The sequence below is a fragment of the Candida orthopsilosis genome, assembly GCF_000315875.1.
Source record: "Candida orthopsilosis Co 90-125, chromosome 3 draft sequence".
NCBI lineage: Eukaryota > Fungi > Ascomycota > Pichiomycetes > Serinales > Debaryomycetaceae > Lodderomyces > Lodderomyces orthopsilosis.
In genome coordinates, this window is record NC_018296.1 from 1,302,695 (window position 1) to 1,327,605 (window position 24,911).

The 24,911-nt window shown below is 39.4% G+C and overlaps 11 protein-coding genes across 11 annotated transcripts; 2 read left to right on the forward strand and 9 right to left on the reverse strand. All coding sequences in view use genetic code 12, as the record gives it.

Moving 5' to 3' along the window:
- Window positions 1-24: 24 nt before the first annotated feature.
- Window positions 25-1,188, reverse strand: CORT_0C05720 (Hem15 ferrochelatase; the record flags this gene model as incomplete). Its single annotated transcript, XM_003868802.1, has 1 exon — window positions 25-1,188. One exon carries the CDS (start codon window positions 1,186-1,188, stop codon window positions 25-27), a length of 1,164 nt encoding a protein of 387 aa, XP_003868850.1.
- Window positions 1,189-1,571: 383 nt separating this feature from the next.
- On the reverse strand, window positions 1,572-3,386 carry CORT_0C05730 (Ale1 protein; the record flags this gene model as incomplete). The annotated part of the gene is made up of 1 exon (XM_003868803.1): window positions 1,572-3,386. The coding sequence occupies one exon, from the start codon at window positions 3,384-3,386 to the stop codon at window positions 1,572-1,574; it is 1,815 nt and encodes a 604-aa protein (XP_003868851.1).
- Window positions 3,387-3,581: 195 nt separating this feature from the next.
- On the reverse strand, window positions 3,582-7,082 carry CORT_0C05740 (Ycs4 condensin complex subunit; the record flags this gene model as incomplete). The annotated part of the gene is made up of 1 exon (XM_003868804.1): window positions 3,582-7,082. The coding sequence occupies one exon, from the start codon at window positions 7,080-7,082 to the stop codon at window positions 3,582-3,584; it is 3,501 nt and encodes a 1,166-aa protein (XP_003868852.1).
- A 192-nt stretch (window positions 7,083-7,274) lies between these two features.
- On the reverse strand, window positions 7,275-8,621 carry CORT_0C05750 (Taf4 TFIID subunit; the record flags this gene model as incomplete). The annotated part of the gene is made up of 1 exon (XM_003868805.1): window positions 7,275-8,621. One exon carries the CDS (start codon window positions 8,619-8,621, stop codon window positions 7,275-7,277), a length of 1,347 nt encoding a protein of 448 aa, XP_003868853.1.
- On the forward strand, window positions 8,530-9,693 carry CORT_0C05760 (Rcl1 U3-containing 90S preribosome processome complex subunit; the record flags this gene model as incomplete). Its single annotated transcript, XM_003868806.1, has 1 exon — window positions 8,530-9,693. One exon carries the CDS (start codon window positions 8,530-8,532, stop codon window positions 9,691-9,693), a length of 1,164 nt encoding a protein of 387 aa, XP_003868854.1.
- A 23-nt stretch (window positions 9,694-9,716) lies between these two features.
- CORT_0C05780 (Tor1 protein) lies at window positions 9,717-17,156 on the reverse strand (the record flags this gene model as incomplete). Its single annotated transcript, XM_003868807.1, has 1 exon — window positions 9,717-17,156. The coding sequence occupies one exon, from the start codon at window positions 17,154-17,156 to the stop codon at window positions 9,717-9,719; it is 7,440 nt and encodes a 2,479-aa protein (XP_003868855.1).
- Window positions 17,157-17,376: 220 nt separating this feature from the next.
- Window positions 17,377-18,639, reverse strand: CORT_0C05790 (Arp3 protein; the record flags this gene model as incomplete). Its single annotated transcript, XM_003868808.1, has 1 exon — window positions 17,377-18,639. The coding sequence occupies one exon, from the start codon at window positions 18,637-18,639 to the stop codon at window positions 17,377-17,379; it is 1,263 nt and encodes a 420-aa protein (XP_003868856.1).
- Window positions 18,640-18,903: 264 nt separating this feature from the next.
- On the reverse strand, window positions 18,904-20,550 carry CORT_0C05800 (Cct5 T-complex protein 1, epsilon subunit; the record flags this gene model as incomplete). Its single annotated transcript, XM_003868809.1, has 1 exon — window positions 18,904-20,550. One exon carries the CDS (start codon window positions 20,548-20,550, stop codon window positions 18,904-18,906), a length of 1,647 nt encoding a protein of 548 aa, XP_003868857.1.
- A 470-nt stretch (window positions 20,551-21,020) lies between these two features.
- Window positions 21,021-21,392, forward strand: CORT_0C05810 (Rpa12 DNA-directed RNA polymerase I; the record flags this gene model as incomplete). Its single annotated transcript, XM_003868810.1, has 1 exon — window positions 21,021-21,392. The coding sequence occupies one exon, from the start codon at window positions 21,021-21,023 to the stop codon at window positions 21,390-21,392; it is 372 nt and encodes a 123-aa protein (XP_003868858.1).
- A 48-nt stretch (window positions 21,393-21,440) lies between these two features.
- Window positions 21,441-22,394, reverse strand: CORT_0C05820 (deoxyhypusine hydroxylase; the record flags this gene model as incomplete). Its single annotated transcript, XM_003868811.1, has 1 exon — window positions 21,441-22,394. The coding sequence occupies one exon, from the start codon at window positions 22,392-22,394 to the stop codon at window positions 21,441-21,443; it is 954 nt and encodes a 317-aa protein (XP_003868859.1).
- Window positions 22,395-23,003: 609 nt separating this feature from the next.
- On the reverse strand, window positions 23,004-24,206 carry CORT_0C05830 (hypothetical protein; the record flags this gene model as incomplete). Its single annotated transcript, XM_003868812.1, has 1 exon — window positions 23,004-24,206. One exon carries the CDS (start codon window positions 24,204-24,206, stop codon window positions 23,004-23,006), a length of 1,203 nt encoding a protein of 400 aa, XP_003868860.1.
- Window positions 24,207-24,911: the final 705 nt, after the last annotated feature.

The following is a 24,911-nucleotide window of genomic DNA, read 5'->3' on the forward strand; positions in this document are numbered from 1 at the left end:
GTGTAAATTCTAGTGTATATCTATTTACAATGTATTTCTACCAAATAACTCACTTGGGTGTTTGAAAGTGCCAGATGCCTTTTCACCTCCTAACATGCAATCCAACTCCAATTGCTTCGAATACTTTCTTCCACTCTTCAAATGCTCTTTCACAAGATCAGCCAAACCTTCAATAAAAACTTCGTTACCATTCATAGATTCAGCCCTTCTGATCTTTTCTGGGTTCTCAGCATCTTCCATTATCTCTATATCCAACTCGTGAAGGGTTTCGATATGGTCTGAAGTGAAAGCAATTGGCACCAAAATAATACCTTTTATATCATCTCTTTTCTCCAATTTGTCAATTATTTTAGCAGTTTGCCCCCCCAACCAAGGTTTTGGACCTACCTGTGACTGCCAAACCAAACGGTATGGGTTGGAAAAGTTCAAAGACTCCATAACCTTGTACACAGTGGCTGCAACTTCTGCAGGGTATGAATCACCCAAATTGACAATCTCCATTGGCAAAGAGTGGGCCGAGAAAAGAATGACAACCTCGTCTCTAATCTCTGGCGGAAATTCTGCCAATTTTTCCTTAATGTTATTTGCAAATGCCTTTACCAATCCTGGTTGTTGTGGCCACCTATCTATGATCGACCATTCAATAGTACGTTCTGGATCGTTCTTTACCGTTTGCCTATAAAGCTCATTGATGGATGATCCCGTAGTCGAATATGAAAATTGTGGGTACTGCGAGAAAGCAACTGCACGTTTAACACCATCCCTTTTCATTTCCTCTAAAGTCTCTTCCGTCAATGGTTTTGCATATCTGAATGCTACATATGGCTTATGTGGTGCTGTCTCAGGGTTTGTCTTATCCAATATTTCACATACCTTTTTACACTGATATTCTGACCACTTACGAATAGGTGACCCACCACCAATTTCTTCATAATGTTTCTCTATTTTTGGAGTACGTCTTTTTGCAATGAATTGAGCTAAAGGTTTCTGAAAAATTCCAAAAGGTATCAAATCACCATCTTGAAATAGTCTGAGTAAAAAATCATGAGTTTCTTCTATTTTCGAAGGTCCACCCATGTTCATAAAAACAATACCTGTGGGAGATTTGGTTGACGTGGTTGATGAGTTAAATCTAAAGTAGCATTGGAACGGGGTCCTCGCAGATCGAGCGATTCTTTGCAACATCATAAATCGTTCTTCGAAAAGGAAATGTGATAATGATATAATGAGCAGTACAAGTTTCAAATAAAAATTACAGAATCCAGTTGGTGATCGGGGCTGAAAATTCTATTCGAGTTTATTCTGGTTGCTATTAAAAATACTTGACACAAAAGCAATCGAACATTAGTCAAAAACAAACAAAGTCTGGATTTATAAACACAATCGAAGGCAATCTCAATGCGGTTGAACCAGAGCTATCATGCATCTGGGCTCTGTAAAGAGGAAATAGAGTCGAGCAAAGTTGCAATAGTTCCGTACAATAAAATACAATATTCTTAACTAAAACGTAATATTATAAAGAATTGTTTACTTATTATAGCAAGGGACCCATTGCACCCTCCAGCATTCTCTTAGTCGGTTTTACCCGACTTTTCTTGCTGCTTGGAAAACTCTTCCTTTCTGCGATCAAAAATCTCATTAATTTCCTTAGTAAAGTTAGAATATGCATCTTTTAATCCATCAAAATCATCATCGGCAAGAAAGTTTCGACTTTTAAACGAGCTCCAAGCTTGTTTCAAGTTTTGCAACTCTTCATCAATGTCATCTTTATCTAAACTTTGGAGATGATCAAACGATGGAACTCCCAAGGTTGGCATATGATAGTTCTTCTCCAAGTTATTCTCCACTGCATTTTTTATTAAATCATTCTCCTCTTTTGATAAATTGGAGTTCAAGGTATCGGATTTTGTTGGTGTAGTTCTATTCTTTGTTTTGGACTCTGGTCTCTTGATGGTGAAATATTTGGCTGGTGGACCTCTGTAAATGAAGAATGAACCAGCTATGACGAATAACAACCAATAATAAACCGTCTGCCAACATAGTAATGATTTTTTAAAGTTAAGAATAACAAATGGCTGAACCACGAATCCAAATGCAAGCTGTGTAGAAACCCATGATACAAAGTCATAAATCTTTTTCGTTGGTTTAGGCGTTACACCATCACTTTGCAAAAAATGTGGCCTGATGTTCCTTCTGTAAAACTTGGCAATCGTTTGCAAGAATGCACCAACAACAAACGTCAAGTAATATCCAGGCCTGGTGCCATGCCAGAAAGCACTGGTGGCGAAGGTGAAAACAGTGCTCTTAAAACCAGGTTTTCTCCCCTTTTTAGCAACCCTCAAATATACGTAATGCTTCAACCACTTATTAGTATTTTGATTCCATGCCTCTAAGCATGTGTGAACGTTTTGACCTAGTTCGAAGGTGACGGGATCAACATTTTGCACTCTGTTCCACTTGAATTCTTTTGTTTCAGCATCGTATCCATTGTACCCAATTCCACATAAAATACACGCACCTTCGGCAATTAGCCAAATTGCATAATACTTCAATCTATATAAGAATCCTAAAAGCCACATATAGAAGATTCTGTAAATGAAATGGTGTTTAGTGACAAACTCTTTAGAAAATACAAACTCAGTATTGACCAATTTCGGAACTTCAAACAAAAGGAATGCCCAAAATAATCCTTGCAATAATTTTTTCAATGCCTGACGTCCACTCCTCGGTATTCTCCTCTTTCTTTTCTTACCTGGTCTCTTGTCTTCTGGAACATCATCAAACAAGGTAGAGTGGATAAAGTGATCGTAGTCCACATAATCAAATGCTGGTCCGGTTAAAAGCGACGCGTAGAAGAAAACGTACCCAATAAATGGTAACAAATTGGGATGCTCATGTATAGCTCTTGTCCTATTGTAATTGCTCAAGGAGTCCAGTGGTTGTTTCCCATCGTGGATGCTCCACCCGAAGGCAGAAAGCTTAAGCACCAAAATCATCTGAGCACCAGAAATGTCAATAATAGAAGGATCATATTCAGCAAAGAACTGAAGATGGAAATGAGTATATGCCATGTGTATCATCAAGAACAAGAAATTAATCCAAGGCATTTTGGGTGTTCTTAAATACCTCGTGATGAAGTAAGAGCCAAGGGACGATAATAATAAAGTACCTAAACCCCATCTCAAATCACATATTCCAAAAATGTAGAAAGAAGATACCAAAACATTGTAAATATTCTTGAAAAAGTACTTTTGGTCTGGAATACGTTTGAATATTATACCAAATGGGAAGGAAAGCAATGTACATAAAAGAATCTTCAAACTAGCAGGATCTAAGCCAATTGTACTCAGAAGGGCATTAATCTGGTTTTGGATAATAGCAACCATGATGCAAGCTCAGGATCAGCTCTGTTGACAATTTCTCCGAACTAAATGGAACACATGCCCCAACATATTTTTTTTTGTTCCTTTTTTCCGTGCCGCCCAAAAGTTGGAGTTACAATTCTTTGGCATTTTCAATGTTATGGTACACATCTACATGTTGCCCTAGATTTCATTATAACAATTAAAGCTATACCCTTTCTATTCCTTAGCTTGTACAACTTGGTACCCCTCCTTGATAGCAGCTGTGATTGCCTCACTTGTATATGGAAAAGTTTCTAACGCAAAGGCAACATCATTCCACTCTTTTTGGTTTTTAGCTTTAGACAACCTAACTAATAACTTTTCACATAACTGTTTTTGATGTCGCTCTTTGTCCACAAAGCCAATCAAAAATTTCAAAATTCGCCTGAACTCTGCATTGCTCAAAGATTTGTCAAAGGATAATCCACCGAATATATCAATAAATCCATTATAAATAGCGTTGTCTTTAGTTGCCAATTCAGCAAAAAAGAGACGACACATATCGCTTATACCCTGATCTGGATTCTCCAAACATTTGGCCATTGAGGATAACTGTCCTTTGACCTTTACTTGACCTGCCAAAATTAAAAAGGTCACTGTCATCAAACATGTCCGTTGGACCATTATGTTTTCATCTGTTAACCGACGGTATATGAAATCAGTGTTTTCATCAATCAATCGGTTAAAACTCACAGCAAGATCACCCAAGCCCAACACGCAATTACATCTTATGACGGGATCTTTTGACACTTCCATGATTTTTAATAATAGTGGTAAGTTTTCTTCACAGTATATGGATGAAACACACATGAGTTTCACCAAGCATAATACAGCCTGACGTTGTAACAAGGTGTTTTTGTATTGCTTAGGCGAAAAGCAAATTTTCTTCACTAGTGATCCAAACCCCTTTAATAACGAATTGTCTGCGTATAATAGCTCCCTCTCTTTCACATGAACAACGGCATCAGCAAAATCATCTTCAGAAGTACCACCAATCATCTCCAACTCGTTGTCCTCGGCGTCTTCATTTGAGTTTTCATTTTTGTTGCTTGCTGACTCTGCTGCATGCTTTTTCTTTTTAAATTGAGCTTCAAGCTTCTCCAAGAAAACTATCGTTGAAATAGCAACGTGCCCAACAATAAAAAGGAGTTGCGAGAGCGAGTGACAATTCAGCTTCTCCCCCGTAGGGAAAGCAAAAACCTCTTTCGATTTCAGTCGAATAACTTCAGAACATACAGATACAGGATCCGACGAAATGCTAAAAATCGTATTTATTGCTTGCTCGGCCGTGGGAAACCATTCTCCATCATGGCATACTTTAAGAAGCACGCCTATTAGCCTTTCCATAGCAAGATCTTCTTCAGACAATTTTGGGGTAGCAGAATTTCTTTCTGCAGTGGACAATACTCTCTGTAATGCAATACATGTGTATCGACACAATACTAAGTCTGCATGGCCTTTTTCTCCTAATCCAATGTTTAGAATTGAATTAAAACCCTGTTGGGCTATTTTGTTGTCTTCAAGCGCCAACATCCCCAAGATCTTGATTGCACCACGTCTTTTTTCCTTTACAACCTGTCCTTCCTCAACATCTGCATTGTAAACATGCCATAACACTTTAATGACATCACTGTTGATATACTTTGCTTCGTACATCATACAAAGTAACTTTTCTAATGAAGCCAAATCTGCAAGACTTGCACCAACAGTTAGCTCTATGAGATTACCAGAAATATATGCAGCTTTTTCAGCATTGGAACCGGTTGGAGCCGACATGAACAAAGATTTATAACAATCTATGAGGTGTGATGCAACAGATTTACCTTCATCAGAAGAACCCTTCATCCAAACTAGATGTAGCATCTTCCGTATTCCACTTTGAGAATTCTCAATCCCATAAGCATCAACAAGAACTAGAAAATCCATTGCATCTATGGCCTCATTTCTGTTTCTTGAAAACAACAAACGTGAGACAACATCAACGCTGGAGTGAATCGTTTCAATAAAATCTACGGCATCTTTGTAAAAATCAAACTTGAGCTTAATCCTTGCCAAAACGGTTTTATCTGGAAGATTTTGATCAGCTGGATATGTATTTTCAAGTTCGGTCGAGTTATTTTCCACATCGTTAGCTTCGTCAGATTTTTCAGATGATATTGCTGCACCATTAGCTATATTGGGGTTGCCTAAGAGTGAAGCACTCTTTTGAGAAATATCTTCATCTACCTCTTTATTCGAAGTGGAATCCTCACCCTCATCTGCCGAAGGGGTGCGGTCATCCTCCTCCACCACTACTTTTTGAGGAGAAGTGGGGATATACCTAAATAATTCTTTTTCAGCATCATCAAGCTTTTCTTTCCAAAACGTGAGGCCCAACTGAGTACCATGTACACCTTGAAATTGGTGGTTGATGATAAGCTTTCCAATCAATTTGATCGCGTTACGTCTCACCAAAGTGCTCCTATCATCTAAAGACCGAACAGCAAGCTGCATAAATTTCTGTCTTCGAGTGGTGAGCTTTATTTTCAAATCTGAAACCTTTGTCAAAGCTTGAAACGCCTTTGTTCTTACAAATGGATTCTGATCCAAAAACCGCTCTTCCAACAAATTAAGCAACTTGTCCACCTGTTGTTCATTATGAATACTAATTTCATTTTGATCTTCCACAGGGCTGTCTAGAGCTTTGAGTATACTCACCACAATATTCCCACAAGTCTCTACAACTGAACATCGCAAGGTTTGGTTAGTGTTTGCTAACAACTGGGAAATACTTGTCATCTGACGAAGAATCAGTACGGGATTTAGTTCTGAAAGTTTCACTAAAAATTCGGCAATAGCTTTTGGCCCATTTGTATCATTGGAGTTGAAGTTTGTCTGGGCAATTTCCCTCAAGACTTCCTCTGACAAAAACGTGTAATCATATTTGTCAGTCAACATATTCAACAACATAGCCATATACTGTGGCAAGTGGGCGTAATAAGTAAGACTCTGTGTAATGGAGTGCCTGATACATGGGCCATGAGCATGCCTTGTTACTGCTAGACACAAGTCCTCAAAAATCACCATTCTTAAACCAACCACCTTCATCCTTTCAGGGCTTTCCATTAAATTCATTATTGGACGCGTGAACAACTCAACATAAGCGTCACGTTCCGGTGTCGTCACAAATATCCTTCCTAAATTGAGATTCAACACGGCTTTTACAACAACCAAGGTATTCTCAACCTCAGTACAATTTGAATTCCATTTCCCTAGAAACTCTTTAGATAAGGATTTTTGAGATCTGGTTGCACTCAACTGCAGGAAATCTTCCTTTGATAGCTGCTTCAATAGAACAAATATCAAGTACCCGTACCTCTCCATGGTTGATTTTACTTGCTCCAACGACTCATGAAAATCTTCTTCTTGCATCATACGATCAAACTGTTGGCAAACAGCATTAAATGACGAGACAATAAGGTAAGATAGCTGCTGTTGCTGTTTCAGATGCAATGTGCGAAACCCATGGGTAAGCTCAACTAAATCATCAAACAAGTCGCCATTAGATGTAATAGATTCTGGGTTGTGAGCTAGCGATTCAACCAACGATTCCAACTTTGAATCAACATCGGAATACTCAACCCCATAGCTTTTATCTATGTCAAAATTGTTAACATAGGAGGAAAGACTGAATTCCATGCTGTTGCTGATAATGGCGAGACCTTAGATCAAAAGATTCAAAAGGTTTTGATTTCAAGTGTAAACAAAAAATATAAACAATAGTAGTTTACACAAAACCATGTCAAAACTAACAGAATCATATTGATGAAGCGAAACTAAAAGTGTCATAGAGCCATACACAGTATACTTCTACATCACTACAGAAGATCCTCAATCTCTCAATTTAGCGTACCCTTTAATGATCGCTTCTTGTGTACCTCTCTTCTCGTTCTCAATCGCACCTAGTAAGTCTTTTAATACTATGGAGTTTCCTGCTCTAACTTCCCTGTACCTCAATCCACTGTCGCCTCTAGCAGCAATTATAGGGCTTTGTTTGCCTTGGCTGGTGCCTGTACCACCTTTGCCATCCTTATCAGAGCCAACTCCACCTCCATTTGCACTAGAGTTCATCCAGCTGTACTTCTTTTTCCCAATGGTCATCATCGCAGCAGTTGCATTAGCAGCTCGATGTAATGTTTCATCAGCTCCCGCTTTGCCGTCGCCATTTTCTTCCCCATTTGGATCGTTGGCACCCTTTTCAATTCCTAATGCTATCCTCTTATTTACTCGCTTCTCCTCTAGTTCTTTTTGCTTGACCGCTATATTGCGCAATTCTTTACTTACTGCAGACCTTTGAGACGAAGACAACGTGCCATTTTTCTTGGACGAGGTCAAAACTCCTCCTCTTCTCCTATGGCGAGAAATAGTTATAGCCTTGCTCGCTATATGAGAAATCCAAGTCTCACATGCGCCTGATATAAGATTAAGCATATCTCCATCCTCAAGAAAGTTCTGATTCACTTGATGTGATTTCGCCACTTTTCCAAGGAAAGCAGCTAAATGGTAAGGATTCAAGAATGTAGAAACTTTGGTACTTCGCAGAACGTCATTTCTTTCATTAACTGCTTCGTTCTTACGCACCAACTGCTGCTGTAGTAACAATTCTTCTTCTTCATGTATATCCACACCCGCAGCTGCAATGGCGTCATTGAGCTTTGATGAATCTTGTTGATCGAGTTTGCCTTTGTCATTATTGGGCGCCGAAATTTTGACATTGCTGAGGTTGGCATCGATTGTAGTTGTAGTTGCCAGGTTTTCGTTAATTTTTTGAATCGGTGCTTCATTTGAAATGTTTGCAATGATTTTATCTTGACCAGTTTCAGACGGCATTAAGTTTGTCTCAAGGGGTAATTCGATCGACCCTGAATCGTTTGCTTTGGACCTTTTTGTTTGATTGGGTGGATCAGTGAGATCTGGGTGTGGACGTTTAAACAGGTTGGATCCCAGAGATTGCAGCATTCTATACGTGTGTACCTTTATATATACTGTTCCTGATAGTTTCTTGTTTCGTCTCTTAGAACAAAATTGGTAGTGCAAATATTGTCGAGATATTTTTTGGTCACTTGGTAGCGAATACAACTCTTCGATGATCATCTTGAATAATTTTTTATGGGACTTCACCGTTACTCTTGGGACAATAACACTTGCAATTAGTATGAATAGCAACCACAACGCCATCGTCTTTGAAGGACATAGAAACTTTCGTTTGAGGTTAATATTGGCAACGTTGAGTGGAAGACTGATCAAAATTATCAAAATCCGTTCTAATGAATTGAACCCTGGTTTAAAAGATTATGAAGTATCCTTTTTAAGACTACTTGAATCGGTAACGAATGGTTCCCATATAGAGATTTCGTACACAGGTACAACAATCATTTATAGACCCGGAATAATTATAGGCGGAGAAGTTACACATAATTGCCCACATTCGAAACCAGTCGGTTACTTTATAGTGCCCATGTTGATGTTGGCACCATTTTCAAAGAAGAAGTTCAGCATACTATTTAAGGGTATCACAAACTCAAGTGATGAAACAGGAGTTGATGCCATCAAATGGGGGTTGTTACCAATTATGGAAAGATTTGGTGTGCGTGATTGTTTATTGCATATTTTGAAAAGAGGTTCACTTCCGGAAGGTGGTGGTGAAGTGCATTTGATATGTAACTCTTTACTACCAACACCTTTAACTATACACGCTATTGATATACCCAAGTTTTCCGTAATTCGAGGCGTGGCATATTGTACACGAGTTAGCCCTTCTATCGTTAATCGTATGATTGATGCTGCCAGGGCCACGTTGAAACCAACAGGATGTGAAGTCAATATTACTGCTGATGTTTGGCGAGGTGAAAATTCGGGAAAGTCACCTGGATTTGGCATTACCTTAGTTGCTGAGTCTAAAAAGGGATGGCGTATTGTTGTTGAGAACGTAGGTCAGGCAAGAACTCTTCCAGAGGATTTGGGAGAATTGACTGCTTTGCAATTGATGACAGAGATTACCCAGAGTGGAACAGTTGGTAGGTATCAGTTAAATATGAGTCTCGTTTTAATGGTTATTGGCAAAGAGGACATTGGTCGCATAAAGATTCACAAATCTGAAATCGACGACGATTTGATTTACGCTCTACGAGACATTAAAGGAATTTTTGGGTCTGAAGCGTTCTTGACTGAAGATGAGGAGGAAGCCAATTTTATGATATTGTCGATGAAGGGTAGCGGGTTTACAAATGTGTCAAAGAAGGTTGCTTGAGATCTACTATATATTTAATTATATCACCAAAATGAACACCAACCGATATAATGTTGACACAAATTTTCTACACTCGTTGCCTGTTGTATCAATTTGTCAACTTGAGTGGGCACGTCTAAGCCTTTGAGCCTTTTAATGTCATTACCTGTAAGCTTATCTGTAATCCTCTTTAAAACCAAACCTGCTCTTGCGTTTCTAATTTCCAATTCGTTTTGTTTCTGAAGTCTAACTGCTTCGTTCTCATCAATCTGTCCCGTTCTCAACAACTCGCCAATGTTGATCTGGGGAACCTTTATTCCCGTGGTTTCTGCCAACACTCTTGTGGGGAAATCAAAACCCCAGTTAATCAAAGGATCATATGCGAATGCTTCCAAAATTGCCATCAATGATTCCTTATTGTCTCTCAAAACTCTCATTACATGTTCGCACGTAATTCTGAATGATCCTTCTATTCCGCTCACTTCCATTGCATAATTCAACATACGCGTTAATCTAAATGGTACTTTCTCAGGGTATTTTTCTCGCAAAATTGCTGCTTCGAAACAATCACCAAAATCGATATGGATAACTTTACCTGTGATCCTGTCAAGCATCAAATTAGAAGGATGCCTATCACCAAGACCCAAGATGTACCCCACCATCGACATCACCGCCAAGGATCTTGTGTAAGTGGTCCTTCTGTCCAACCAAGCCTCTGATGATTTTGATTTCAACCATAAAACCTTATACAAATCCTGACCCCTAGTGTTATCCAAGGCGCTTGCAAATACCTCCACCTTCTGCAACAATGTCAAAATATCATAATCCGGCGCCATTTGCAATAATAAACGATGCTCAATATTCAACATAATGTTTCGAGACTCTCTATAGCCTTTTATGAGCATATGAAACGTGTCACTATTGGGTACCCAGCCTAGTAAACCAACTTTAGGTGAGAGTGGAATTGCTGGGTATCTTTGGATGTCTAAATGTCTCTTGAAACACTCAGGATCATTGACTAATAATGTATTGACCAAGCCAAACAACTGCATCACAAGATTATCCTGTCGAATATCTTCATGGCCTTTCAAAAGGTATTGATAATCTTTTCCATTGCTTCCTCTGCAGGAAAGCTTTCTTGGCCTCTGTTTGGACGAGATAACGGAAATTGTAGGATCGAATTTCATAATTCGTATGACCGGTTTTCCTGCTTCATAAGTACCCGGAACAACTAGTTCCAAGTCTCGAGCTTTATCCAACAATGGCGAAACAAATTGCAACTCGAGAGTCACCAATTGAGGTAATTGTCTTGTGATTCTTCTAAACACATTGTAATAAATGTCCCAAGCCTGATTCAAGTTTGTCATGTCCTTAGTTCTTCTGAAGTTTAATACCCACTCAAAAGCATCCGCCAACTCCCTTCCAAACGCATTGGCAAAAGCCTGTTCCCTCATAGTCTCAGGTCCTTTTTGTAACATACGATGTAAGGGTTCCAATACCTCATACATTTTCGACGTATTACGCTCACCAAAGAACAATCTCGAAGCATCTTCCAAACCTTCATACCATTGTTCGTGCCACAAGACGGCAACTCTAATCAATTCCGTACTCACAATTTCAGCCTGATCTACCAAACTAGCGGAATGAAATCTCATTTTTTCGATTATTGACTGGGCTGCTTTTTTACGACTAGCAGACTCGGAAGTTATCGCCACTGTCAAGGGGTAAACCAATGCCTGAGGATGTGCCTTACCCAAGTCTGTCAAAAGTCCAAACAAGGATCTACTTACCACTTCGTTGGGTTGATGGATTCGAGAAATGAGTTGTGGCACTACCTCTAGCCAGTTGTCAATTTTAACCATATTGAATCCCTCTGTCATGGCTTGAGCAGCCTCGGGTATTCCTCCAAATTTGAACCACAATGTTAGCAAACGGAGCATATCCTGGAGTGAATTTGAGTTAGATAATGCAATGGAATGGAAGAAGCCCTTTATAGATGGGATAACGTGCCTCTGAACTGCTTCCATTGGTATATCAAGGTTTGTAATCTGATTATTTTGTGGAAACTGTTCGCTTTTCGAAGCTCTCCGCTGCAAAGCACCTTCATCACCACCGTCAACTCTTTCTCCCTCATTCAAAGTCTCCATTTTATTGCTAGCCTCCTTTTGACTTGTGTACAACGAAATGACCTCAAAATTTGCTAGCGCCCAATTATGCCAAGCTTTGTACCATTTGCTGTCAAAATGTGTTGCCAACAAATAGGCACCGAGAATGATTTCGGACGTTTCTGATCGCCAATTATTATTCAAAGCTATCTGCCATTCACCTTGTTTTAAAAAGCACCTAGCTAAGAGTCTGGTGTATTCTTCAACGTGCTTCGGAACTCCCGGTCCTTCTGTTGGTAATGGTTGGGTAATCAAATCATTTGGATTTAGACCTAGATCTTGAGACATTCTGGTGGTGAAATCAACCAAATGCCGCAAGGCCTCAGGCCTTTGCCCTTTTGCCCACATGTATTTCAACTGAGCATACACAACTTGTGGTGGTGCGCGTGAAGGATTATCAGGAGTTCCCTCTTCCAATAGTAAATTCAAAGACTTTTCAGCCAAATTCAACCTGCCCGACTTTCTACAAAGGTTAGCAAACTTGATCCACATATCCATATCTTGTTTTGGCTTTATCACCAAAGCTCTAACCTTTAGCATACGTTGCCATATATCAACATTTCTCTGACAACCAAGTAGCCTAGTGTTCCATGTCTTACGCATGACTGCCCTTTTCTCAGATCCTTGTGGCAAGCATTTGTATTTAATGATTTCCTCCAACTCGGCTAACATCTGAACCCGAACTACAACACCGTAGGCACTGCTGTAACTTTCACTAACAAGAGCAGTAATCTCTGTAACCAAAAGGTCACGGGCTTTCAGTATGTGTTCTGAAGCGTCCTCAAAATTGTTCCTATGTAAGCTCAAGATCGCATTGAAGAAGGCCTTGTCTGGTGAAGCAGCCTTCATTACTTTGATACAAGAATCCATTCTATCCCATTGACCTAATCCCCACGCGGCGGCAGCAGCTAATGGTGCTACGTTTCGTTTAATGTCACTTGAAGAGTTGTCCCACTTAGCACGAGCCAACTCGGACAATTGTTCCCACTCTCCCAAAGCATGGAAACATCTCATCTTACCCATGGTAATTTCCATGTTATCAGGTTCAGTTTTTTCTCTTTCGTTGTATGCTTTCAACGCATCATCCCAACGATGAAGCTTTTCGTACCAAGTCTCCTTGAGCTGAAGATCGTGATGTAATTGAGCATGCTTCAAAATACCAATGGCTGCATCCGATTGTTGAAGTTGATTGTTGATGCTTATTAAGGATTCAATAGTTGGTGTTGTAGGCTCTTCATAAAATTCCAACTCTTTGTAATGTAGCGCTTTTGCAAAAGCGTGACTCCGCTGCGCATATTGTCCTAAAGTAGATATAGCAATGGGAAGAGATTTATCATCATGCTCCATAAACTCTGCCAAATTGAGTAATATTTGATGAATTTCTGGTGGGTTTGTAGGAGATGAGAGAGCGATACAAAAGGATTGAACTAGCTCCTCTTTGTGCTGCGAATATAACTCACTCCAACAACTGGCAAAGCTTGCATTGAACAAGTCCTTTGCCAATGGATAATAATCAGCTGCGAGACCCGCGCAGGCTCTAATTGCATGAGATGGACTTTGTAATAGCAACTCCTTACTCAATCGTCCAATCCACTCTTGCCAGTCTTCTTTGGTTCTTCGTTGGCTTGCGTCCCAAGCTGCTTTCAATACAGCTTGGTTGACAGGAAGTTTCTTCAGGGGCATTTCAGAGTCCTCCGCATTATACACTCCGCGGTCGTAGTCCTTATACAGGTCCAAGTATAATGGTAATGGATCTCCATTCAAAAGCTTGCCGACAAGCTGCTCAAACTTGGGTGCTTGAATCTTATTTTGCATCAACGTCTTTTGAATTATTGGTACAAAAACTGCAAATTCTGAACCTAATTGAAGAAGCATATGATTCAATGTATTTATACAGGGTCCCCTCAATTCTTCGGGACCCAGGTTCAATAACCTCAAGATAGGGTGAATAATTCTCGAAGACATGTCATTCAACATCACATTCCTCGATAGTTTTCCAACTGTATCTATTGCGGCTTTGCGAAGTTCCAATGGCCCAACCTCAAACATTTTTACTACTGTGGGAACAATGATATCCACGAATTCCTCTATATTCTGCCCGAAGATGACAAAGCTCTTCAAAACATGTAGTGAAGACACTTTCTTTGCAGATTTATCATCTTCAAACACTCCGAGTAGTAATGTGAGAACATCTGATAGGTACATTTTAAACTCCCCTTCCAATGCTCTTGATACAGATTGAATAACATTGATGATGGTAACCTGCAAGTTCAACTGTGTGTTGACATAAAAGAACTCCTTAATTACCTTGAAAATGTCGTCTAAAAATGGTCTTATATGTTGTTTGACAATTAGGATAATATCTCCCAACTGCTGGAAATAAAATTTGAGCATCGATTGTTGGCATGTGTGCATACCGTTGATGATCCCAGGTATAATCTGAGGTAAGAATGTCACACATCTGAGGCCTAGTGTTTGGAAAATATACATGATGGATTGAATCACCTTTGTATGATGTACACTTAACGAAGGATCTTTTAAGATTTTCATCAAATTTGTGATCGCCACCGTTGGGTAGTACTCTTCATTCGAGGGTGACATGCCCTGCATAAGCAATGCAACGTCAACTGGTGGTGCATTCTGCTCTGCCGGTATGCTCTTCGAACTTTGCTCAACTTCTCTATGCTTGTATGGGTCTAAGGCTCCCAATATACCCAAAAGTCGAACTGTCTCCCTTCGAATTTGTATGGAGTTATCGGACTTCAAGATAGCAACTAACATACCAAGAAGCTGTGGATAATCAAGTAGTGGCTGGATAACGTAGCCAGAAGAAGAAGACAACTGTCCCAAAGTTTTCAAAGCAACGTCTCTCTTGTACGAGGAGCTCTGATCTTGGAATGTTTCAAGAATCAAGGGCATCACACTGGGTATGAATGGCTTTAAATCTTCTCCACCAACAACAGCGAGATCTCCAAGACATTTGATTGCACTTGATGCAACCGATGAGCTAGCGTCTTTAGCTCTTGGTAATAATGCTTCAACAATAGGTTTAACGTATGGTCTAGTCAACTCTTTTGAGCTACTGATAAGTGTGGACAATAGCATAGCAGTTTCCTCCTTCTTTCGGCTTGTCGTAGAATACTCAAGTTTCGACAAGAGTTGAATTAGTGTTTTTCTCAAAAAAGGTGCAATATAAGCTGGATTAATAGAAGACAATCTCCCCAAAATCTTCATTGCAATTCTCCTAACCTCAAAGATTTCATCATTCAAGGCAATGAAAAGTAGCCTTACATTATCAGCCTGAGATAATTGAGGGTCGAAATTGCCTGCGTTTGAAATAGCGTCGAGACCAGCAATTCTAATTTCGAGTACAGGGTCTGTAATTGATATAGCTAAAAGCTTTCCCAATACTTCATTTACAGCATTTAATGCATTGATACTCACTTGCAGACAAATGGGATCTTTGACAAAGATTTCACAAGAAGTACGTGTCGCAGTGAGCCTTACCCTCGGACTCTCACTTTCAAGGTACGTGATGGTACAGAATCGTACAAACTCATTCAATTGATAATTTTCAAATTCAAACGCAGCTAACATCTCCAAAGCCTGGACTATAATAGCGTTATCCAATTTTTCATATCGCTTAGGATCGGATTTGATGGAGTTAATACTCATACCTGTGTCTCTCGAAATCATGATGAGACGACAATTCTTTGCCAAATTTTGTTTAACCTTTATTGTCCCATAAGGAGAACCAGGAGGTTGGAAACCTCTACCGGATAAAACCAAACTCAATAAATTCAATAGCTTCTCATTTATCACATTGGTCAATGTTGGTATGTTAGTAATCAACGTCTGCAAGACATCCTGCATGTGCTTGGAGAGGGAACAGTTGGCAAACATCATATCCAAAATGTCTCGTTGCAAGTGCTTGGTTAAAGCAGGACCGACTGCTATAGATAATTTTCCTATGCAGTCAAATATTGCTGGCTCTGTCTCTTTCCTACTCGCTGTGTATTTGGATCCTGATGATAATGAAGCAATGTTTGCCGAAATCACATTTAGATTTTCATTTTGTGCCGTTGCATTTGCCAAAATCAGTTGAACGCCTGAACTTGAGGTATATGCCAACCCCTCTCTAATGTTGTCCAAAATTGCATCTAAATATGTTGCTGTTTGATTGCCAACTTGCAATGATATTAAACCAATGCTTCGGAATATGGCACTTTTATCAGAGTTAGCAACTTCGCCATGCTGGTTTTTGTACTTTTTCAACTGAGACAAATAGTAATAAAAGGTACGATGAAGGTATTTTTCAACAAAAAGCTCAGTGTTGACTTTGCACAACAAGGGGATGACGTTCGCTAATTCTTGTCTTATAATCGGCAGTTTATGATGTTTGTATAATATTGTATTTTCGTACATGACTTCGAAGCGTGACACAATGAATGGATCGTTGTGGTATTGTAGCAACTCTCTGTACACGAGCAATGATCCATGTATGTTCTCGGTTGATTGAGAATTGGAATGGACTAAATTGTATGAGCTCTGGTTGTCACCACCCTCATAGCCACCATTGTTTTGACTCAAAATCTCCGATGCAAGATCAATCAATTTCCTAATCCAAAACAGCCGTGCTGTAGGATCCCTATTGTAAAGTATCAGCATACATTTCTGCAATGCCACTGCTGCATCTAATCTAATAATAAGTTTATAATCACGTAATGGGGACCACAAATTTTCGAAAATCTGGCTGGTCAATGAGTAAAGCAATGTTGGCGCATAATCCGCCAATGCAGTAATTATTAATATTGCAGCATGTCTTCGATTTTCGTGCTGCCTGCTGTCGCTTTGGAGCCACTCGATTGCCCTTTTTGCTTCATAATCCACAAAATCTCCCGTCAAATTTCCACCAAGGGTAGCCAACCTCCCTAAAGTTCTTGTAGCCTGTCTCATAATCACCAAGTCGTTGGATAAAATCAAAGAACCAAGGTAATTGGAGAATCTCGCTGTCTTACTAGCATTTTCTTTGCCAACACCTGAGTCAAACTCAATCAATGTATTGAGAGCAGCTATCCCACCCAAAACCTCAGAAGTCTTATCTCTATGTAAAAGGTCAAAAATGGTTTTATTAATGTCATTATTGTATCTATTGAATTGTTCACTTGTCAAATCCCGAGCTATCGATGATAAATAATTGAATAGTTCCTGTGCATACCTGAGTCTCTCTTCTTCTGAACTCGAGGTTAACCCATGGAATATCTCTGTTAATGCTAACCCATCCACAACTTGGGGATGGACAGATGTTGCAGTTGACATACGGTGGGTTGTTTTGGTTGTGCTTAAGTGGATCTTTATTTTCGTTCCCTTTTTAACTTTTTGAAGATATAAATGTCGCACAAAGTTTTTAGAAAAATTTACCGCCACCGCCTGTCAAAAGCGTGGTCCTTAGCGTAAAAACAACTTACGATAAAGAGCAGCTACATCTGCACTTGTGAATAAACTGTTTTCAATTGTATCCTAACTATTATCTTCTACTTTAAGGCACAGAGAACAAGGAGAAATTTCTTACAATGCTTGGTCCATATTCGTCGTAGTCACTCTTGGTGTAGCAAAAGCTTTTGAATTCGGAAGTTTGAGCTAACAAGCTTCCTCCAAACCAAACTGCATTTCTTTGTTTCTTATGAGAAATAACTTGCACGTCCACCCCACTGCTTTGAACTCCACTCAACTTTTCACTCAAACCAACCCTCTCCTTGACTATCGATTTCAAATCTCTTTGTAATCTTTTACCGAAATCTTTAAACATTGTTGATCCACCAGATAAGACAATGTTCTTGTACAACTTTTTTCTGACATCAATTGGTGATGCTTGTATTACCTGATCGACAACAATAGGCAATGGAGTGAGAAAGTCAGACGAGCAAATCTCGGGGTTAAAAAAAATTTCTGGTGCTAAGAATCTTTCATACCCAACATCAACCGTTTTATTTTTGTTCCTGTCAGTGTATTCAACAATGTACTGGGCAAATTTCTCCTGTGGATATTGGTCAAACTTGGTGAATTCCTGAACAATGTCAGGACAAACGTAACAAAATTGTTGCTTGATTCTCTCGGCAGTTTGCAAACTGGTGTCTGTTTCACCTCTATCTCTCAACAATTGTTGAATAAACAATGTTATATCTCTACCAGCTAATGGTATATTTTTAATAGCGGCACCTATCACGTAACCTTCTGCGACTGGAATAACATGGGTGACACCATCACCAGAGTCAATAACTGTTCCACTCAATGACCTATCCTGCACTTTAGGAGATGTCCATGAAGCTGCTAATGCTAGGACTGCTTGTACAGCAATATACAATCCAGCGCAATTGAAACTTTCAAACATAATTTCAGCAGTGCTTTCTCTATTTTCGGGTGGGTTCAATGGAGGTTCGGTCAATAAAAAGTAATGATCCTCTGGTTCACACCTCAAATACTTGAAAATCGAACTTTCCCAAAACCTCTCCATTTGATCCCAATCTTCAATTTGACCGTGTCGGATAGGGTAATGCAACCCATATTGTGGTCCACTGGCAGCTTCAAGTGCTTCGTCACCTATGTAAAAATCCAAATCCTCCAACCCTCTTTTGGAGGATAAATTCGACGAACGGATTGTAGTTTTGTTGGCTTTGGAAGAGGCAGATGATGTAGCAATGGCTGTTGGGAAAATGAATGAAGGAGCGTCGTTACCGGCAAACCCTAACTTGGTTAACCCTGTACCATTGTCCATTACAACTGCTGGGGTTCCTAAACTCATTGTTTCAGAATAGCGTATATGTTCAAATGAAAAGGTATCAGATTGTAAATAAAATGAATATAGGCTCCTATTTCAATTGGATGGGCGAATTGAAAGCTAGCATAAATAGGATATTTCAATTCAATTGGGTCGGTTCCTTTTTTTTCGTTGACAACCGAATGGTTAAGTTGCCTTGATTTTAGTCATCAATCGCACTACCAAATGCCTACATTCAAATATAACGAAACGATTATCTCATTCCTTACATCTATGTATAAAATCTCTTCAATACTCATCTGTTCCGCTAATGATCACATCGTTGATTTTCAAAATCATTCTCGTCAACTGTGTGGCTAACAACAACTGTTGTTTCTTTCCAATTAATGGATCAATTACAAATAATTCCTTCATGTCGTTGGTTCCATTACCTAGACAGTCAACCCCCAAACGTGAATTATTTTCGTTAACCTGTTTTGCCTTAAGATAACTCAATGTTTCGATAGGGTCTAATCCTGAATTTTCAGCCAATGTCAAGGGAATGGTATCCAACGCAGCTGCAAATGCCCTGAATGCATATTGATCAATTCCCTTTTGTTTGTCGGCAGCTTCCGATACTGCCAATGAGCATGTGATTTCAGCTGCACCTCCACCGTAGACAACACTATTCTCTCTGATCAAATTACGAACAACACATAAGGAGTCGTGTAATGCCCTGACTCCTTCAGATATAATCATTTCGTTGGAACCTCTGATAAAACATGTAACCGCCTTAGTGTTGGAGCACTCTTCAATCACCAACATATGATCTTTGGTTGTACCGAATTCTAACTCTTTGATAACACCGGCTTTTCCCAATTTATCGGCGGTCAAATCTTCAAATCTTGGAACTATACGACCATTTGTGGCGATCGCTAAAAGTTCCAACTCAGACCCCCCAATCCATCTAATCGCATTCAACCCATTTGCTAACAATAAATGATTTGCTTCATCATCAAATCCCCATTGACAAGCAACAACGTTTGCACCAGAAGCTTTTACCAGATCAATCATCTCCTGGAACTTCTTTTGTTCATATTCCTGTAAAACTTCGAACTCTTCCACAGTTGAGATATCTAATTTGTGTTTTGTCTTTGGCTTTGGAGGTTCAAATGGACAAGTCAAGATAGCTATCTTACAATTTCTTACTTCTTTAGGCATTTGTGGATGACTAAAGTCCTTATCTAATAAAACACCTTTAATCAATTTGGAATCCTCCACAGACCCGCCAACTTTCTTCTCCACCTTGATTAGCTCAAAGTCAACATCTCTTCTATCTATATCGGCAACAGCAAGGACCGCATCGACTGCCATGTGTGCAAAATGATCATGCGCTTTAGAAACAATTTTTGAACCAAGGGAAGTTTTTGCTGCCTTTAAAAGGTTTGATTTATTGTCAATCGTAACTTCATCAGCAACTTGATTTAATTGTTCCACTGCGATTTTACATGCCTCATCAAATCCATTGGCAATCTTGATTGGATGGATTCCCTTTTCGATCAACTCTAAAGCTTGATCCAACAATGCACTAGCCAATACAACAACACCTGTAGTACCGTCACCAATCTCGTCATCTTGTGATCTTGACAATTCAACCAAAAGCTTTGCAATCTGATTGTCCAAATCCATTTGCGAAAGAATAGTTGCTCCATCGTTGGTTATGGTAATGTCTCCATCCTGGCTGATCAAGATTTTATCAAGGCCACGTGGTCCCAAGGAACTTTTGACAATTTTTGCGACTGACCTAGCAGCTAAAATATGTGACTTGGTGGCTTCAATTCCATGTTTTCTCTGTTTCTTTCCTTGATCTCTGACTATGATAAATGGTCTGCCCATCTCGTCTTGGGCAACGATTGCATTTGATAAATCAGGCATTCCCTGAGGTGGTGCTGCCATTTTCGTTTGAGTACTGTAGAGTTAATGATGCCAGATGCATAATTTTTTTTGTCAAATTCTTTCGCCTTCTTTGGAATTACACGCGACAGAGGTATTGAGATGAAGAGTTGCACATGAACAAGAACAAGAAGTGTATATGTGAACGAGTGGCTACCAAAAGAGGCTTTCTAGAGAAGGTATCATTGAGAGCATAATGTAGACGATCTGCTTTTTACATAGCGTTAAACGAGTAGTAGAGTTGTATAAGCATTGACAGATCAAACCAAATTCAAAAAGCACGCTGTTGCAGTTATTGTTACCCCGTGCTTTCTCCTCAGAGTCTTTTCAACTATGTTCATATAGCAAATATTCGGATACGTCTATTCTTGTATCAAAGCATTGGCAAAATCTCATCTCGAAATTTTCTGCAAATAAAAAAAAAGATCATCATATCAGTTACAATCATAATCTCAAAACATCCTCAAGTTAATATGTCAGTGGTGGGATCATTAATATTTTGCACATATTGTGGAGACTTGCTAGATTCACACAGCTCTACGTCCGAGATCAAATGTACGATATGCCTGGCGACGTATCCTAAATCTAAATTTGCCAATTTAAAAGTCGTTACCAAAAGCTCCGATGAAGCCTTCCCTTCAAAGTTGAAACTGGCCAGATCAGTTGTAAAGACAAGTTTGAGTAAAGATGAGCTAGATGAAGGAGCCACAATCAAAGAGAAGTGCCCCAAGTGTGGAAATGAAGAAATGCAATACCACACCTTACAACTTCGATCAGCTGATGAGGGTGCAACTGTGTTTTACACATGTCCAAATTGTGGCTACAGGTTCAGGACAAACAATTAAACATTATGTGTACATAGAGCTGTAATAAACGAAGAAAACACCGAAAGTCTAATTAACAGTTGCATATTCCAACTCGTTAGAGTTTTCATACTCGTACATGTCCAAGGCAACAATAGCTGAGTCTCTTACCACTTGTTCCTGATCATTGAGGAAAGATCTCAACACAGGTAAACATTCATCAGTAGCAATACTACCCAAGGCTTCAGCAGCCTCGTGTCTAACCATACCAGCTTCTCTCTCGTCTTTCAACACTTTAATCAACGACGGGACGGTAACAGGATTACACAATTGACCAAAAACGTAAGCAATTTCGTGTTTGAACAACGCACTTGGGTCATCGAAACCAGAAGCCAACGCAAGACATGCCTGATCGGTGCCAATGTCTCTCAATCTAAACATAGCTCTGTACCTCTCAAATAATGGTTTTTCCTGGTCATTCAAAATATCCTGTAGTTTTTCAACTCCCGATGTGTTGGAGTCGGTAGCCAATGGAGGAGCGGGGTCAATTGATTCATACAACGATTTTTCTAATTTTTCAGTCTTGGCTTGTTCTGAGTTCTCCCATTTAATTCTCTCAATGGCTAGTTCACAAGTTTGTTTGATTTCCAAGGATGGGTCGTTTTTGTAGTAATCTTCCAATAATGGTAAAGAATCAACATCCCCCAAAGCTCCCAAAGCCTCGGCTGCTTCATGCCTAACCATGACTTGTTGGTTCTTGTCAGTCAAAGTATCTCTCAAGAAAGTAGCAGCATACAAGTCCTTGGTTTGACCTAAAACGTAAGCCACTTCGTGCTTCAACAATTCAGAGTCATCCTTGAAAGCTTCTGCAATGTACTTAATAGCCTTGTGAGCAGCTTCCTTATCATCGCTGTCTGATCCTATAGATTTTAAGTTGAACAATGCTCTAAACCTATCAGCCAAGGCAATGTCATTGGTTTTATTTATGAGGACATCTCTCAACTGCTCTAAACTGGCGTTCTTGATTTGAACTTCTTCTGACATCGTTATTAGTATTAGTAGTGTTTTAACGTCTCAAAGGGATATCTAATAAAGATTAGCTCGATGTTGAAGCTATATTTGTAGAAAAATCTTTTTGTTTTAGCTGTCTTGTGTGTCTAGATCTTTCAGATTACAAACGTAAGGAAAATTTTTATCAGCAGAGAATAAAAATTTTCAATTTTGTGTAATCCCATCTTGCGATGGAGATTTTTCACTTTTGGTTGCCAAATATATGCTGAAAAGGGCTTTTAAGGGTCTGGCTCCAAAGGAGTTATAAAAGAGTATTTTAACTCTTCTCATTCAAATACGAATTCACTGATATGTGTTAAATGCTAAATAGGCCGTCGACAATGCCGAATATCATCTCATGTAGTAACAGCTTTTTGTGCATGTTGACGACAATTGCCGCACTCGCTAAACAATGGAGAACAGATCGTTACAACGGTTTTACACATGTTCAGTGCCGCAATAGCTGAATATATACATTAACGACAACAGTGGACATTATGAAGTTGCAGCTTCAAACCGTCTCCTCAACATCGATCTAATAAAAATGCATTATAATCTAATTCCTAAGTCTATTTTAAAATTACGTATAGCATTAGGGACACCCTACGAGCACACCGGATCAGTCAACCCTACTGTCCAGTTATATGAACCCAATATCAAAATCATCAAAGCATAGCCTACAAATACTGATACAATTCCATATCTATAACTGTGAAAAGTCTTCAACGCAAATAATTCGGCCATAAAGGTACTCACAGTAGTCAATGCGCCACAAAACCCATCATCCAAGCCAATCAAAACGTGACATCCCATAACATGCGAATTGATTCTTCCCCCCAGTGGAAGCTTTCCTCTTCCTATAAGTGTGAAAATTGCAAGGAGCAATGTACCAAGCATGTTTGCAGCAAATGTTCCCATGGGGAAATTTTTAACTTTGACATTGAGGTATTTCGATAAGTAGAATCGGAGGATTGCACCAAAAGGGGCGAATAACATGGAAAATGTCCAACTTCTCCAAGCCCCATGGTTTTTGAACCCAATCAAAAAGCAGGTGATAATGACCAAAGAGACAGCAAGTGCCATTGATAACAACTCCATGAAGCGATAAACTTTCTCGCTCATTGGTGAAACGTACTTATCGATGACTTGCAGTAGATGTTTTCCGATATGGAACCCCATCATTGAGAGTCCCAATTGTGCCAAGTTAACTGCCAAAAATTCCATTATACCATATGCTCTATTCGGGTAATGAAAGCTTTTGCCAATTTCAGTGTCGGCAGATTTGTTAAAAGTATCCAATATAACTGTTGAAAACGATGATACCGTACCACAGAATCCAGTAGTAATACCAGTATATAGAGGTATCGCACTCTTGGAGGAATAAGTCTTGTTCTCTAATAATGTCATCCATAACTCTTCACCGTCAACTGCCAATCCCATAACAACACATGCAGTGAAATTTGCCCAAATAACGCCAGATAAAAAAGATCCATTATAGGTGGTTAATTGTATCAATCCTTTTCGGACCAAAACTCCCCAAATCGCTCCATGTGTTAGATTCAGGATGATCGGCAAGTATTTACGAGACTTTGTCACGAATATCTGTTCTGCCTTCTCCGTTAATCCTTCTGCTTTCAACCCTTCTGGAAGTGCATTACCTATGGATTCAGCCTCCATTGTAGCAAGATCGCTCTCCATAGTACGTCGTCTTTGAAGACGAGTTTCTTCATAACTTTGTCGCCTGTACATTTCAGAGCTTTCCCTTTCATAACTTTGCCTTCTCGGAACGCTAGAGTGTGATTCCATCGTGATTGGAATGCATGAATAGTATTTGAGATGAAGAGAAGTAAACTCTGTTGCTTCTGTTTATCAATTTCAAATAATTTTTTACTTTTCTTTTGATGAGACATTTTGTATGTGGCTACTTTGTTACACAAACGGTCTTTTGATAGAAATATAGACGGAAATAAGCGGTTGTAGACCTTTTGGATTCCCGTTCAATGGCAAGCATCGGAGAGCAAGATAGAGTTGAATACAGAAATTCTCTGGCTTCCAAGAAGGAAGTCAAAGAAACCATGGTGAACAGGAAATCAAGCAATTATTTGGGAAATAGCAATGGCAATATCAAATAACAATAAGATTAAGCAAGCTACCTAAAAATGAACGTATGATAACCAATTACGTAGCGCAAAGGGACCAAAATTCAGGTCCATCAATGCCAATATTCTCCTCTTCTACCTCACTGGCAGTCTTCAAGCTAGAAGTCACTTTTTCTCGTTTTTTTTCGTTTCATCGGGATCGGGCTTGCCGTTATTAAATCCTTCTCCTCTAAACCCAGTGGGAAGTGAATCACCCATATTCTCTGCTTCCTCTGAACTGACTCTTCTTTCCATTCTGCGACGCTCCTCAATATGCTCTTCTTCAACGCTTTTCTTTCTGTGTTTGTTTTGGGATGAATTCATGTTGGTGTCAATTATATAGAAAGAAGTTGTCTGTATTTGCTTCCTATTT